This window comes from Amphiprion ocellaris, chromosome 19 (genome assembly GCF_022539595.1).
Source record: "Amphiprion ocellaris isolate individual 3 ecotype Okinawa chromosome 19, ASM2253959v1, whole genome shotgun sequence".
Lineage (NCBI taxonomy): Eukaryota > Metazoa > Chordata > Actinopteri > Pomacentridae > Amphiprion > Amphiprion ocellaris.
Window position 1 is genome coordinate 2590728 of NC_072784.1, and position 16667 is coordinate 2607394.

A 16667-nucleotide genomic window follows, 5' to 3' on the forward strand; every position below is an offset into this window, starting at 1 on the left:
TTTTCTTAGCCTCAATTGACTTTGAAAATCTGTGATCCCTTTTTTCCCCCATTTTAAACAACAGAAAACACACAAAAAAGAATGAACAGAACAACGGGCCTGTTTCATAGTTTTTCTTGTTTATTTGTTTGTTTTTGTGTGTTTAGTTTAGTGTGGTTTTGGTTTTGCTGACCGCAGGTCCTCGTCTGATGAAATGTGAGAAGTGCTAACGCAGCAGCAGCAGCAGCAGCAGCAGCAGCGGGTGGATGAAGCTCTGCGTCCCCCTCAGCTGCTGCTACTCGGCGGAGACTTCACACGGAGCTCCCGCTGTCAGCCCGAGAGACCGAGAAGTTCGGCCGCCGCCAGCATGTCCACAGTGAACAGCGGTTCCTCCGGCTGTCGGGCCGTGGTGATGGCAGGAAAGTACCTGTCGAGTCCGTCTCCCCCGGCGCTGAGTCGGAGCTCCGGCCGGCAGCAGCGGAAAATGTTCAGTCCGCAGCGGCGCATGGTGAGCTCTGACGCGGCAGGCACGGCAGGAAAGCCCGCGGCTTTGGCCCAGCAGGAGCACCCGGGCTATGTCTCCGCCGCAGACCGACATGTGCGGGCGAACCGGAGTCTGATTTACCGGGATGTGAAGGCGTTTCTCAACGAGGTTGGCGGAGATCCCCGGGAGGCTCGGTACTGGCTGACCCAGTTCCAGAGAGCGACTGCGGCTCAGTCTCCTGCCTTTGCCGTGCTGGAGGTAAACTTCATGAATTAAATAAATAAAAAGTTTAGTTTTTTCTAAACTTAGTGGAAGACCAAACTATTGCCTTAGGTTAAGTATTTGTATGTTGCTTATATATGTTTCAGCAATGACTTTATTTTAAAAAATAAAGTTTATATTTTATATTTTTTTAAATTTTCTCAGAATTTAGTTATAAAGAAAAAACAGAAACGATTTTAGTTATGAAGAAAAATGACAAATGAAATTGAAATGTGTGCTATGCTGACTTGTTTAGTTTTTTAAAAATGGGCTTCTTCAACCAAATGTCTCAGAAAGTCCAATTGAATGTCTATGAAAATATTTTAAAAACTGTTAAAATGACCTATCTTATTAGTGCATGCTTTATTTTAGATATTTGACAGCCAAAGCCTGCAGTTAATACTTCAGCAACATAAAAAAAAAACTTTGTTAAACCCAAGGAACCTGACAGCTCCATTGAAAAATAGGTTTCCTGACAGTTACTGGTAATATGATGCCAAATTGTCAGTGTTTTAATATCAGACAGCTATACTGGAGAACCAAAGTTGAGTTTAGTACTGTGCTGGTCTGCCTCTCCTAGGTGGACAGCTCGGCGTTCGACAGCAGGGAAATGGTTCAGAGTCTGGCCTTCGGGCTCTCCTTCCTGCAGCGGATGGATATGAAGCCAGCGGTGGTCATGGGCCGGTCTGAGCACCAGGAGTCGGGGGTCACTGAACCGGTTCCTGGGTCTCGGAGCAGCCGGGAGCTGGTGGAACGCTGCCAGCAGCTGACCGAGGCTCTGCAGCAGGCCTCGGCCACCGTCCTGCCGTTCTTCTCCGCGGAGTCCTTCCTCCTGCTGCATGAAGCACCGAGAGGAAGCAGGTGTGGATCATGGGACTAAAACAGACAGAAAAGAAAACACGGAATCCTAAAAGCTGTTTTTGGCAGTGGAATGCCATGGCTATTGATGGAAGAACTGAAGTGATTTTGGTTATTATCAAGAAAAAACATGGAAAATGTCTGATATCAGCTTTTAAATGAAACCCTTATGAGCTGTTTTGTCATTATATTTGTCCAAACAAATGTACTTTTAATTTTACCAGGCATTAAAATGAACAAGAAATTGAAGAAAACAAGGCTGGTCGAAAGGTTGTTTTTTACTGTTTCATCGACTATAAATTCTCGTGTTTTCTCGTTAGTTCTAACTTCTCTTTGGACATAGATGGTCTGCAGAAATCAAACCACTGTCAGCTGGCTGCTACTTTAACGGACACATGTGCATCTGTGTCTTTCCACACATGACACTTGGTTTGATGCTTTCCTGCCTCTTCATCCTCTTCCTTCTCTCCCTGCAGTGCTCCCCCCTCCATCACCGTGGACACCAGCCTCCTGCAGTGGAGTCTCGACTGCGGGACAATCCCTGTGGTCTGTCCGGTGGGGAGGGACGAACGAGGCTGCTCAGTAATACTGGACCAGACCGAGGTGACGGCGGCCATTTCCCGAGCCCTGCAGCCCCACAAAGTCATGTTTCTGAACAACTCGGGAGGCCTCCGTAGCCCAGAACACAAGGTAGGCCGGCTGGCTCAAGTTTAGAGCGTGTTTCTATTAGGGACAGACTGATTGTCGGCCTGACTGTCTGATTATCGTGGCCGATATTTGGCATTTTTCCGATTATCGATATTTTCATTGACCGATTATTGGGAAACCAGCCTCCTCTCTCTGTCTGTCGTTAGTCTGTGGTCTCAGAAAAAAAACAAAACAAAAACTGAACAAGAAACACAAGCCGTCGACACAAACCTGGAAATGAGCTACTCAGACAGTGGCTAAGGCTATGCTAACGGCTAGTGGCTAAGTTAGAAGGCAGCCACAGATTACCCTGAAATGGTGTCTGGAAAACAGCAATGCTTTAAGATCTGGACTTTTTTTTTTTCTATTTTACATATTCAGTTGTAGTCGCCCTTATTAATGAAGAGCCTTAGTTAAGAATGACAGGTTCACTGGTATCACATGCTGCATATTGCACCCAAACATCAGTTATTATTACAGTATCAGCCCCAAAAAACAAACCCCATATCAGTTGATCCCTAGTTTCCATAGATGTAGAAGATATGCAAGCTTTTATAAACATAAATCTGCAGTGAGGTCCAGTCTGACTGTGAGCTGCAGAATAAATGTCTAGTAAAGAACATTTCATGTTTGTGTTACAGGTGCTGGACTCGGTGTCGTTGCCCACCGACCTGCCCGGTCTGTCCGTGGCGGCGTGGCTGAGCCCAGCGGAGCGCCGCAGAGTGACCACCATCGCCAGACTGCTCAATCAGCTGCCCACCGAGTCCTCTGCTGTGATCACCTCAGCAGACACGCTGCTGTCTGAGCTGTTCAGCCACAGGGGTACAGAGGCTACATGTACACACACACACACACACACACACACACACACACACACACACACACACACACACACACACACACACACACACACACACACACACACACACACACACACACACACACGAAGGCCTGTCTATTTTGAGATGTAACCCAAGAGGGCAGCATATTTGTCCCTGTGGTGAAGTTTTTTTGTCCACGGTGCAACCAAAAATAATTAACATGAGTTTATTTTTTCTTCTGTCTCAGGTTCTGGGACGCTCTTTAAAAACGGAGACCCCATTCACCGGTCAGTACATATCTCACAAACCTGTGTACTCTGAGCCGTGACCCCAAATTCAAGTCATAGACCAAAATTAACCCCTTGCAAGAGTTGGGCTGCTTTCACCTCCAGGAGATTAAAAACACTGCATTTGACTTGTGCACGTACAGAGGATGAAGTTGTTTTGTGTGTGCAGGTACGCCTCTCTGGATGAGATTGATGTGGAGCGTCTGCTGGCTCTCGTCAACAAGTCATTTGATAAAACTCTGAGGCGAGACTACATCGACTCTTTGAAAGGACGACTGCACTCCATCTACCTCTCCGAAGGGTGTGTGCAGCTTCAACAATGTTCAGACTGAAACATGTCCACGTGTAAATCCTGAACTGTTTTAGTATTATAATAAGCATCCTGCACTAATGTGTGTGTTATGTTCAAGTCTTGGTGTGTCTCTGTACGTTCAGGTACAGCGCTGCAGCCGTCATCACCATGGAGCCGGTGAACAGCGGCACGCCTTACCTGGATAAGTTTGTGGTGAGCAGCAGTAAGCAGGGCCAGGGCACCAGTCACATCCTGTGGGAGTGTATCAGGCAGGACCTGGGCAAACTGTTCTGGAGGTCCAGAGCTACCAACAGGATCAACCCCTGGTAAAGGTTGTTTTATGCTTGACACGTCCGTGAGGTTCATGCAGATGAATTATGACATTTTAGCAGCCACGCCCCCTCACACGGCCCTTCTCAAGCGGAAAGTTTCCGCATTGTGCACCTCCAAATTTTTCTCACAACGCAGACGGAGACATGCGGAAAACTGGCTGAAGAACAGGAGCTCCTAGCAGCACAAGTTCTGACATCTAGACATTTATACGATTCATCACACAGAGATCACCGCGGTAACCGGGTTATGAACAAATCATGGCATGAAATTAAAACTGCTGAAATGCAACTATTCGGTAAAATGCCCTGTTGTAAGTGGTGTAAACGATGGCAAACTTTTTCTACTCTAGTACTGTGGTAGACGTGTGTTTGCGATACACTGCCCCCTGCAGTTTGAGAGCAGACACTGCATGGAGTATAAAAGCCAGACGCGTTCTCTCGAGTGGGTTTTAAAGCGTCTCAATTCCACGCATCACGTTCCTGCAGAAAGCATTATCCGGCCTTAAGACACACAAGTTTCAGGACTTTCATTTTGACATTACTTCATTCCTTTTCAACCAAACAACTAAAAACATGTTCACTGCTGCAGCACAAGTGCACAGAGATGTGCTTTTAGTCTAATATAGTCTAGAAAATCCAGATATCCTGACCCTCCTAAAGCTCAGATTCACTGATGCTGCTGTGTTTCTTAGATACAAACATCTGAGTACGGTTTTACAGGTGTGTGAGTGAACTGAGTGAGCCTCTGAGTGCAGTTAAACAAGAAATGTGACAAATCTGCAGTCTTTGATTGACTGATGAAGTGCAGGATCATCACATGTAGATATTCAATGTTTTTTTTACATTAATTAATTACAGTGGTCCGTCACCATATCGCGGTTCACTTTTCGCAGTCTCAGTGTATCGTGGATTTTTAAATTGTTTTTGGTATTGCAGATTTTTCACTATATCGCCAGATTTTACAGTATATAGGCATTTATATATTTAGAATTTTATTTTATTTTGTGGTAAAGTAAGCATTTTCTAGCCTAAAAAATTGAAAACAATATTAAAAATACAAAAAATAATAATTAAAACATATTAAAAAAATATTAAAGCGAAATAAAATGCATAGCGTACAGCACTGGGCTCTGATTGGCTCAGCAACCAATCACCAGCACTGCACAGCTAATTCATCATCATCTTCATCACTTCAGTTGTAGTATATTCACTGGTGAGTACCCATTATAGAAGTTTATATGTTGTTAAAATTATGTAGGTATAGGAGTGTAGAAAGTGTTTATGAGCATAGGAAGTGTTTATAACAGTGTGAGAAAGGTTTATAAAAGTTGTGGGTTTATAAAGCCTTAAAATATCTATAAATAATAAAATAAATATGGTTGTTACCTTTTTGCCAATCGCAGGGGGTCTGAAACAGAATACATGTAAACACACTAGGCTGCTATCAAATCTCCTCACATTATCAGAGTGTAATGTGGCAGTCTGCATGTTTCTGTGGGAGATATTAATGAAACATAAAACCACCTGGCTAATAATGTGTAGGCCCATAGATGTAGATTTCAATGGAAGCTCAGGGGATATGTTCCTCACAATATTTAGAACACAGGCATTAGTTTTCTGTGCCCAATATGCTAAGATAAGTGCTGGCTGGAATCCATTAATCACTCCAGAAGTCTTTGTCATGGTGGCCCAATGCTATCAGCCACACAAACACTAAAAAACACTTCACCCATCCACAACAAACAAGATTCAAACATACCTAAATAAACAGTGATAAACTACTCATTTAATAATTTGGATTGGAGCATTAAAATTCCCATAATTTTAATTATGTTTGCTAACATGGAACTACCTGTGGTCTGATCTCCTTCTTGCGTAGCCACAGTGTTAAACACAGCAAACAAGCTGCAGTCGAAAGCAGCTCAGCGTGGTGCTGCAACCAATTACTAAAGTACAATACATTTTATGACATGCATGTTCCCTCTCTTCTTCCTTATCGGCAAATAGATTACAGTTAATCGATTACCAATTGATCGCAAACATCCTTAAATGTAATCCAATTCACCTATCATTGATTTTAATGTTGAGGCTGATTAGTGTCAGATCACAGCAGCTTATCCATCGTCCTCTTTGCATTTCCTATTCTGCTATTAAAATAGTATCGTCGGACGTGTTACCACACACATTTAACAGTAACGTAGAAGTTTGACATGTGACCTCTCCCTCTGCCTTTCCAGGTACTTTAAACATTGCGATGGCAGCTTCGTTAATGGGGTGTGGACCGTGTTCTGGTTCGGCCTGACCGACATCAGAGACTCCTATGAGCTGGTAGAGTACGCCAAAAACCTCCCCGACTCCTTCCACAGCTCGTCTCTCACTTCCCCCCAGCAGACTCCTTCACCTGCAGGATCCTGAACCACCTCCTTCATCAGCTGCTTATGTAGCTCTGAAACTTTAGAGAATTGTTGAATTTTTTTTCTTTTCTTTTAGCTTTAAGGCTGTGGAGTTTCATTCTGTTCAACCCCAGATCATTCATACTGTATTCTCAGTGCTGCATTTTTTTCTTCTACAGTTTTCAGTCCTCAGTCTTTTTCTCTGACTGTTGGGGGAATTTCACCTAGGCAGTGTCTTCTGTTTTTAGAGCTGGCTTTTGCTCTAGGCATTGCTGTGATGCAGAGCTCAGGGTTTGCACTTTGCTTAAAGACCACCGACAATGTGACAAAACTAAGGTTGCTTAATTTTAAAAGGCAACCTCAAACTGCAGTATTATTTTGTGATGTGGACCAGGAAAGCCAAGATGAGCCAGGCGCTGTAGAGCCTCCAGATTAGGTGTTGCTAACGGGGTCTTTTGCTGATTTTGCACATGGGGGACGTCTGTTTACTTGTCTCAAAGAATCCTCCTGGACCTGTGGAAGTATTTATGCAGTTTTCTGTTCTGCTGAAGGAGATTTTCAATCTTTGCAAAAATGACCCTCATGATGTCTCAGTGATGTAATCAGGATTATCTTGACCTTTGCAATATTTTAAAATACAAAGGCTACTTTGAATGGGGTTATGGATTTGGGAGTTTGGGTAAGAGTAAAGGAGTGTCTAATGAAGGACTTGCTTTTTGGGAAATGTCAGATTCAGAACTGCAAAGCTATAAATTCAAAATTCTGCTGCTTTGATTTTAACCATTCCTTTTATTTTTTCAAATTTGTACTGCAAGTTCTCCTCACTAAATGGCTACAATCGGGCTGTCAGATGGATTTGCAAGCATAAAATGTGACAATTAACAGGAAGAAGAAGCGGTTTGCCACTTCCCTGTTCATTTAGCAGACAGAATTAGGAAAGAGACCAGTGAAGATTGGAATCCACTGGTGTTTTTGGCTGCTTGTAAGAAGACTGGTTGTCATGCACTTCTTAAATACCACAGAGTATAAGGACTTGAGACTAAACTCTCCAAAACTCAAATTCCAGACTCCGTATTTATCAAGTGCCCCAGAAACTTCTAGTGTTCTTGTGCTAATATAGCAGGTAACCTATAAACACCGGTTACGCTGTCATGTAATTTCATTTAGAATTTTCAACTAGATAACACTACATTTGCTGTTTTCATTCAGGAGTTCTTGTTACTGGGATTTCATTTGTAGTTCTAGCATCCTAAATAGTCTTAATTTCCTTTGATAGTGGTGCTCGGTTTTGTTTTTGGTCAACAGTGTTTACACATGCAGTAAAGCTGATGACAGAGGAAGAAGATGGTGCAGACCCACAGGTTGTGGTTTTGGAGTTCTTTTAACTTTTGTTCTTGCCAGTGTGAACCATGAGTTGTTTGGCTTTTGGGTCATGGAAAGACTGTTTTTAGTGACCTCAATGGAAACCTTAGAGCAGGACACTCCAATACAACTTTTAATCTCAGAGATAAATAAACAAAAAGGCCAAGTTTGTGTGCACTTAAGGTTTGTACATCCTTATGAAGGAGGGTGAGATTTTAAGGCCGTTGGGTTCAACTCTTCTAATAATAAACCTGGAAACTTTGTTTGAACCAGAACTAATTTGTGTTTAGTCAGTATTTGTGTCAGTATGTATGTATGTGTGTGTGTCTACCTGTATGTTAGGAAATTTCTTCTCAAGTGGAGTCCTAACTGCTCCTAATAACACTCAGGACAGAGTCTCTGAGCAAAGGATTAAGGACTGTACGATACACACAAGCTTCATAGGTTTGCATGAGCTGTTGCACAATCACCAACAAACGAACACACACTTAATATTTAGAACAAAGAAGTTTTCATCTGGTTGTTTTGCTCCAACATGCTGTGAAGTTCAGTTTTTACCTGAATCAATACAGAGATTCTATTTCCAACCAAGACTGGAATAAAAATTAGAATGTTATGAGGTTATTAATGCAACTAAATCCTTTCAGATGGAAGGATTTACTTCTAAGTTCTAATTCAAGTTTCAGTTGGAGCACATTGCATTCACAAAGAAAAACAGCGAAACCTTCATAGCAACATTTAATAAACCTAAAGCTTCCCTGTTGGCTCATTGGTGGAGTTTGTTACTGAGCATCTGAACCTTAAATCCAGTGAGACGACCATCTTCAGTCCAGGCCAGTCAGAGAACTTCAAGACCTTCCATCAGCTGGACCAGATGTGGCATCATCTCCCTCTGAACATCTGGATGACAGGAGAAAAGACAGAAATCAAACACAGATCACAGAAATACAATTTATTCACTTTCATCATTTTATAAAAGTAGCATGAACTTTATTAAAACTTGACAACATCAGTAATGAAAGTAAATGTTTTTATCTCGTGTTGAAGCTAAATTTAAAGTCAATTTTAATGACAGTTTATCCTGAGAGGAGTGAGAATGGAGCTTTTCTTTCATTTTTAGAATATTTCCTCAAAATATTATGTTTATTATTGGCTTTAGAAGCATTTTTCTTTAGTTATTTATTTTTAGATACGTCAGACTGATACACTTTGCTGGTTTGCAGATAATTTCATGTACAATGACAATAAAGATCTTCTATTCTAAAATATTTTGCTAAAAGAAGAACTGCAAACCTTCTCAACCATCTCTCAGTCTGTAAAATTCCAGCTGCGACAAAGAATTATCTAATATAGTTATTATTATAATCTTTACTGAACCAGCGCTGGAATTAATAAAAATCTGTATATGGATATGATTTTCTCTGATGGAACCACTAAAACTGCATCCAATAAAGTAAATCTCTTCTGCACTGCACACATACTCCACTTTTGTATAACTCTGGATGTCAGAGTAAAGGCAGACAGATCCACCAATCAGCCACAACATTCTGACCACTGACAGCTGAAGAGAACAACATCCATCATCTTGTTCTAATGCAACGTTCTGCTGGGAAACCTTGACATTCATGTGGATGTTTGACATGTACCACCACCTAAACACTGCAGGACAAACAACCCCCTAGTCTCCATGGCAACAGCAGTCCTTGATGCCAGCTGCCACCCTCAGCAGGACAGACTAAAACTACTCAGGAGTGGTCTGAGGAACACGACAGAGCTAAGCTGTTCACCTGGGTTCCACACTCCCCACATCCACATCTGATGGAGCATCTGTGGGATGGTCCAGGATCAGCCTGGTCTAGGTAGGACCCACCCTGCAACCCACAGGATCCACAGAATCCACAGGACATCCCCAGAGGTTCTGATGAACCACTGGGTCAGAGGAGTTTTAGCAGCATAAAGGGACCAACACAGTATTAGTCAGGTGGTCAGAATGTTCTACTGTTATATTGTCATGCTGATTATATGATCAGTAAATGTTACCATCAATTAGAACGTCCACATTGATCAGGAAAAAAAACTAACTATCAGTTCATTCAGAAACTGTGGGGTTAAACCTAAAAACACAGACCTCAGCAGTTTGTTTCAAAGCAGAACACCAGCCAGTTTTCACTAAAGAAGCTTTCAGAGCAACAATTAAATGACAGTTTTGTTCTCATTAAGTTCACAGAGTCAGAGTCAGTCAAAATAATGTAGACACACATCAGGAAAAGAAAAACATCCGTCTCTCTCCCTCTGTGTGGCTGGTGATCAGCGCAGAGGGGGAGCACCTGCGAGGATCACCCACCTGAGATGCATCATCATCAGCAGCTCGTTAAAAGCGAGTTCCACGCAGCCCTGGGTGTGGATCGTACTGTTTGACCAGCAGTCCAAGAGCACCGTCGGCTCGGAACAAGAGACTGCGAGCTGAGTGACTAAGAGAGATTTTCAGTCTGCCTGCAGACTGGACGACAGAGCTGTGGGAACCTCCCGATAGAGGTATTTGGACCACACTGGCCTTCGGACAGAGGACGTGCCCCACCACCCACGGACTGCACCGACCAGCCTTGCCCCAGTTGCCGGACTCCGGGTCCGACTCCCGCCGCCAGCGCCGACGTGTGCCTCTCCGCTGCCGAGTCCCAGAGCCTGCTGCCCTGTTCCCACTCGTGAGTTTTGGCCTTTGTGGCAGGTGTCGTAGTTTATCTTAGACCTCAAGGATGTGCAGATGTTGAAGAATACGTCCGTTGACACTGTTAGGTTTTTGATATAATTTATTAGATAAATAAGACAGCATCTGAACAGGCACCATGGTCTGCCTGTGGAGAGTTTCCCCAGCCAATATGAATCTCCCGTTTGAACAAAGTAATCAGGTTACTTTTATAGGTTTAGTGACGTAAGAGGTCACTACATCTGGTCTCTGTTAGAAGTCAAAGTACAGGATACCTCTTCTAATCAAGGCCCTAGGCTCTGTGGGTCTCAAAGACCCCCGATTGTCGAGCTCCTAGGCTCTGTTCCACACCATATAAAGAAGCAGGGAGCATCTTCAACCAACCCCACCATAAAATCTACAGCTCCTAAAGAGCTGCATCCATATCTTTGGCCATAGGCACCCTTATAAGGGTTCCTTCAACAGAACACATTCCATTGTGATGACTCACACATCCCAAGTTCCATATGATAAGCAACAAGTATCAGACCAGATACTACATATTTCCCCCCTTCGAGACGCAAGTCTTGCTAATAACCATATAATCAGATACATAAGAGTCACACACAGAATGTTTATGACATTTCCTTCTGTCCATGCTAATCATGGCACAAGCTCAGCAATATAGTAAATTTATGGAGTGTGAGAGTGAAAAACCTGCCAGGCAGCTATTCTTCCAAAATTATCCATCAAACAAACAAGACAGGAAAATTCTCCCGTGGTCCCTCTGCCTAGGCGACCACATATGGTACTCCAAGCCAATCAGAAAAGACGTTCACAGGATTCTGTGAAATAAGTGGAAGTAAATACATTTGGGAATCACAGAAATAAAAATCAAAAAGTGTCCAAAGTCAGGCTGGTCGACCCATCGCACCCTTCAGTGGACCTCCTCCTGCCTAACATCACTGTCCCTAAACAATCAAAAAAAAGAAAACACCTGAGATCCCAATGTACTCACCTCCTAGGAGAAAACATCCAAGTAAATGAAACCCCCTGTCATAAACAGTTCACACTAATCATAGAGTTATAGAAACCCCCTAAACTAAACATACTAGCATTATCACTGATTCAAATATCCCCCTATGTAGGGAAATGTAAGCAAGAGTAAACATCCAGTAATAAAACAGAACATCTGAGTCCACTCGGCTGCAGGGATCTCTGCACCACAGCCACTCTCTTCCCTCAGTGTTCTGGGAAGAAACAAATCATCCACCAGTATCTTGCAACCAACAACATCATGTATTGTAATTCACTTTAACAGATTATCATCAGATTATCATCAGACATTGTGCAATCCCTCCTTTGATCAAACTGAATCCCCTTAGGAGTTTGGACATCTCTATTTCAAGTGACACCCCAACATAAAAATGAAGACTACAGTGAAGTCAGATATTCAAAATGTAAATTAGTCAGTGCACTCGGACGACACTCACCACCTAATCACACCCCTGTGTTGTCAGACATCAACAGAGCAGGATATCAACATACTATTAATTTTCTCTGTCTTCTTCTCTTTTTTAGCAAACACCTTGACATTATGAATAGTAAATAACTCCCAAATGCAGTTCAATACTCAGTTATGTAGGACTAATTTTCACCTGTTTTACCTACTTATGGCCCCACTTAACAAAAACCCTAACACCAAACTTAACAACCAACTTAACAAAAACTTAGCAACAGACTGAGTATCCAAAACATCTTTCAATATTTATTGCAAATATGAGAACTATGTAATTTCTCTACACTTAGTGGAATACTGAAAACCCTACTACAAAATCAGGCACTATATTCTCAAATCATCTATCACACAATAAGAATCCTCTGGCTGTTTCACTGGATGTAGATGTATGTTGCTCACAGGATTCAGACTCACTTCTCTAACAACTACTCACTACAAGCCTCTCTCCTAGATTCTACCAGCTGCATCTGATGTAGTTTCCTAAGCATCTCCTCGTCCTGCTGTTTCTGAGCACGCTCCTTCTTCCTGTGTAGCTCCACCAGATGAGCCACATGATCTGTGTAGGCAGCTCTTGTCATGCTCCCCAGAGAAACCACCTCTGCCAATTTACTCTACCCCTTTTGTATTTTACTTCGCAGAATCGACTTCTCCATCTGGTTCACATCTGGGCCATTTTCTGTGACATTTCTCCACGTCTGATGAGCCCCCTCACACATAGGCCCTTGGATTCTCCTCTGGACCCAGTGGCTCAATCAAAATATTATCAGGATGTATGTTCGTTGGGAACGTATCTCTCAACGCTCTCCACATCCTACCTCTGCTTGCAGCCTTTCTTCTGGCCCTCCTCATGGGTGGACACCAGCACCTGCATCATCCCTAATTGCATCCGGATTGAGAGTCCCCTCTACTGGCCAAGGTCGGTCGATATCAGGCCATCGCTTGCTCCATTTCTGCAACATCTCTGCAATACCTTCAACAAGCAGATTGTTCTTTTGGACTACATCAACCGGCGTAATCACTCTTCTAAGTATATGGTCCATCTTTGACATCGTGCACTCAACAGTATTTAAGCCAAATCAACCTCTCTACAAATGTTTGATAATCCTCTAAATCAGTAATGATCTATTCATCAATTAAATGCCTCAGATGGTCAGTCTGTTGTCAAGCTTCCTCTCCAAAAATCAAAACATCCCCTATATGTGTACACAGCTGTGCTTCATTAACCCCAAACAAAAGGAAACACTGTGGGCCGATATGTGAACAGACTAAATATGTGTCCCCAATATCAGAAATAAATGTATGTGTGTGTCCATAAGTAAAATAACATCAAAAACAGTTTGTGGATAAAATCACACTAGCCTTGATGACGTCGGACACCAGAGCCAAACATGCTGTCATCCGTATCCTCAGCTCATGTAGAGCACCGTCCGCTGTCCACTCATCTGTCCTCTGGGAGATCAGAATTCAGACGCATTCCATCTCCTCAGTCTCCTCCACAATTCTCACACATCACAGTCGAACATTGGAAAACAAAGGGTTAATCTCATATGATCACCATCAATCTTCATACATCACCCAAAAACACTCATTGCAATTTGCACATCTCTGTCAACAATTAGATCATTTAATTGTCCCCCAACTAATAAATTCCCTCAAGAGTCTCTACTTCTCCTCAGACTCAACAAAGGCTCCAGTATATTCATCAGATGTATACACATCCACTATAAGGCTCAGATATATTATCAATTCACAATAGTCCTCTTATAAGGGTCATAAAAATTCAGCAAATTCATAAACGTCCCCCCTGCAGAAGGGATCATAGGTATTTAACACTGAGAAGGCCACAACCTCTCTATATATATCTATCTATTTAATTAGAAGTCTTTAACTTTAACTTCAAAATTTATCTCTCTTCAACTTCTATTTCTCTTCTCTACTCCATTGCTGCAGCATCATCTATGCACAATAAACCCCCCAATTTAGACCGAACGCTATTTTAAACTTCAACACATCCTGGAATATACACGCATGATCCGTTACAGTGCAGCTAACCACTATACACCCCCAGCTTCTCTGTATAATGGGTTTCTGACAGGTCACCAGGCAACATCTTTTTATAATAATGACAAACATACCTGCATTCTACAGGAGTGATTTTCCTCATGTGCAGGTAAAGATGTGTGAGGAGCTTAGAGATGACAGGAGCAGGAGTCATCCTCACTAATTCAGCTTCCACCTAGAAACACAAAGACCACAAACAAACACACTGATATACTCTCAAACGTTCAACCTCACAGCCTCAAAACATCTGTTTAGGAAGTGTTGTGTTTCTAAATTCTGCTGAAAGCATTGACAGACATTCTCTTACAAGGTTGTGTAAAAAGCAGCCTGTCCTCTGAGCTACTGAGAAATCTTCCTGAACAAAGTTTCTACGTGTAAATCGGCTCAACAAAAACTAAAGCCTCAGTCAGAGATAACAGGTATCACAAATTATAAACAGCTTTCTTTGTTAACTCAGACTTTCTGCTTCAACCTCACATAAAAATGGGAGTTTAACTCATCAGGTGACTGAAAATGAACGGCTTGTGCAGTTCTAGATCCAAAAGTAGGATGTTTCAACTCGTTTTACTATAAATACATGCAATAATAAATAAATACAATGGCTGCTTGTTAGTTTATTCACTATTAATGTCACTTTATATATTGGATTGAACTTGAGCAGTGGAAGAGAGAAGGAATTTAATGAAATTATGGAGATTCAGAGAGGTAATGTGCAATGTTAAGTGCGGTTTCTCTTTATCTTTTTTCTTTCTATTTCTTTTCTTTTAGTTCAATTTCTTTTTATCTATTCTTTCTTTTTACTTTTTTCTTGTTTTTTCCTTTTTTCATTCCTTTACCTACCTTTAATTTCTTTTCTCTTGTAATTTCTTTTCTTTTCTTGTTCTTTTTCCTTTTATATCTTTTTCTCCTTTTTGTCTCCCTTTTTTGTTTTTCTTTTTTCTCCTACTATAAAACATGAGAGCTCCATTAAGTTATGTGAACTTGTTTGTTTTCTTTAACTCAAATTGTCATGGTAAGTTTTGAATATTGAACTCAAGTTTATAAGTTTTAGAAAATTAAACTTAAAGTAATTAGTTGTCTTGACTATTTGTAAGTTTTATCACTACTGCCAGTGTTGATTTGACTTATTTCTTTATGTTATACCTTGAAAAAAGAAACGGGGTGCTGGGTGGAGGGAGAGGGGGTGCTGTTGAAGAAATACCACAATTTTGGGATTAGTCAAAAATTAAACTGTAAAGCTATGATGTCTAAGAATTATCGTGCTCACCAGTTCTCCAAACTGGACAAACCATAGTATTTCAACCATAACTTAATTCTTGACGGAACAATGGAGAAAACAGCAGTGGACTACTTCCAGCGGCGGAGGGACACACATTCCAAGCTCGCTGCAATCTGACGCAGTGACGTAGGCTGAGTGCAACTGACCAGGGCGGAGGGATACGTCATTCTGCTCGGAGAACGGACACGGCGAGGAGGTAAGTTATCTTCTGGAAGGTTCTTTTGAGTTTTTGTCGATAAAATTTAATAAAAACGTCAGTTTCTTCTGTGGTAAAATGGTATAAAAACAGGACATTGACAGAGCTTCGCGAATATGACTACATTATCGTGTTTTTCTTTTTGCTAATCCATCCCGTCACTTAAGTTTGAAATGACGCATTAGTAAATTACACAGCCGGTGTCCATGGGGGACGTTTTAGTCGACGGGCGTTCATTTAAGTTAGAAATGCTTCCGACGTGACAGGAGCAATAAATAAAAAAAAACTTTTGCCTGCAAGCAACTGGTGGCTAATGTTACCCGTTTGTTAACTAGCTAGCTTGCGACATAGTCAAGTCAAAGTAGGTCTGGTTTTTTCTGGTATGCCCGCGAAACTCCCCCCTCCCCTCCCCTCCCCCCTCCCCTCCCCTCCCCTCCCCTCCCCTCCTATCCCCTCCCCTCCCCTCCAGACAGTGCTCGCCCTTTATCCTTCTGCACGTAAGTTTTAACTTATGAAATAACGTGTTAATGAAGTCTAAAATAAGACTTGGACGCTTATATTTACTGCATATAGTGAACGTATTTTTCGATGGTCCGAGTGTTTGAGGGGAGGCTTTTGTGTTTGTACGGCGTATCCTAATGAAACAAGCTGAAATACCGTTAATTTCTTGCATTCACGCGCTGCTGTGTATCTACCGCCGCGCGCGCTCTCTGTTCGTTCTCTTGCTCGCGCTATCACACCCGAGCCCCCTCTCCCGTTACCACAGCTGCCGGGTGGATTAACATCCTTGTCAGGTTGCAGCACTGTCTGAATTGTGTGTGGCTTTTCTAGTTTTTTTTTTTTTTTTCTACTTTTGCTAGTTAGGTAAAGTTGGCAAGATATTCACAGACTTCCAGCATCAATAACTCATGAGATATACGTTGTAATAACATAAACAATGCCTCTTTCCCATCGTTGTAAGCTAGACAATGTGCTACAAGGCCAGTTTTATCAAAAGTCGCTGTCTTTCAAGCTGCAGAAGTAACATTGATGTCTATGCGCAGCTGGCTGTGCAACGAGTGAACAGGGACCGTCTGCAAATAGCAATTTTAATCATGTCTTAACTGTGTAATTTCATAACTGTGTTTTGTATTTGTTGCTGCCTATCTTGGCCAGGACTCCCTTGAAAAAGAG

The 16667-nt window shown here is 42.1% G+C and overlaps 1 protein-coding gene across 1 annotated transcript; it reads left to right on the forward strand.

Annotated features, from left to right (window-relative positions):
* Window positions 1–195: 195 nt before the first annotated feature.
* nags (N-acetylglutamate synthase) lies at window positions 196–8031 on the forward strand. Its single transcript, XM_023290047.3, has 8 exons — window positions 196–721; window positions 1305–1585; window positions 2059–2272; window positions 2911–3091; window positions 3338–3377; window positions 3547–3678; window positions 3813–3995; window positions 6239–8031. The coding sequence occupies exons 1-8, from the start codon at window positions 347–349 to the stop codon at window positions 6414–6416; spliced, it is 1584 nt and encodes a 527-aa protein (XP_023145815.1). The 5' UTR covers window positions 196–346; the 3' UTR covers window positions 6417–8031.
* The last annotated feature ends 8636 nt before the right edge of the window (window positions 8032–16667 follow it).

What these genes read in the sequence shown, in the direction of transcription:
- nags (XM_023290047.3), top strand. Translation starts at nt 347, where the DNA reads ATGTCCACAGTGAACAGCGGTTCCTCCGGCTGTCGGGCCGTGGTGATG. An exon ending in TCCGTAGCCCAGAACACAAG is followed by an intron (nt 2,273 to 2,910) that starts GTAGGCCGGCTG and finishes TTTGTGTTACAG; the next exon opens with GTGCTGGACTCGGTGTCGTT. An exon ending in AACGGAGACCCCATTCACCG is followed by an intron (nt 3,378 to 3,546) that starts GTCAGTACATAT and finishes TTGTGTGTGCAG; the next exon opens with GTACGCCTCTCTGGATGAGA.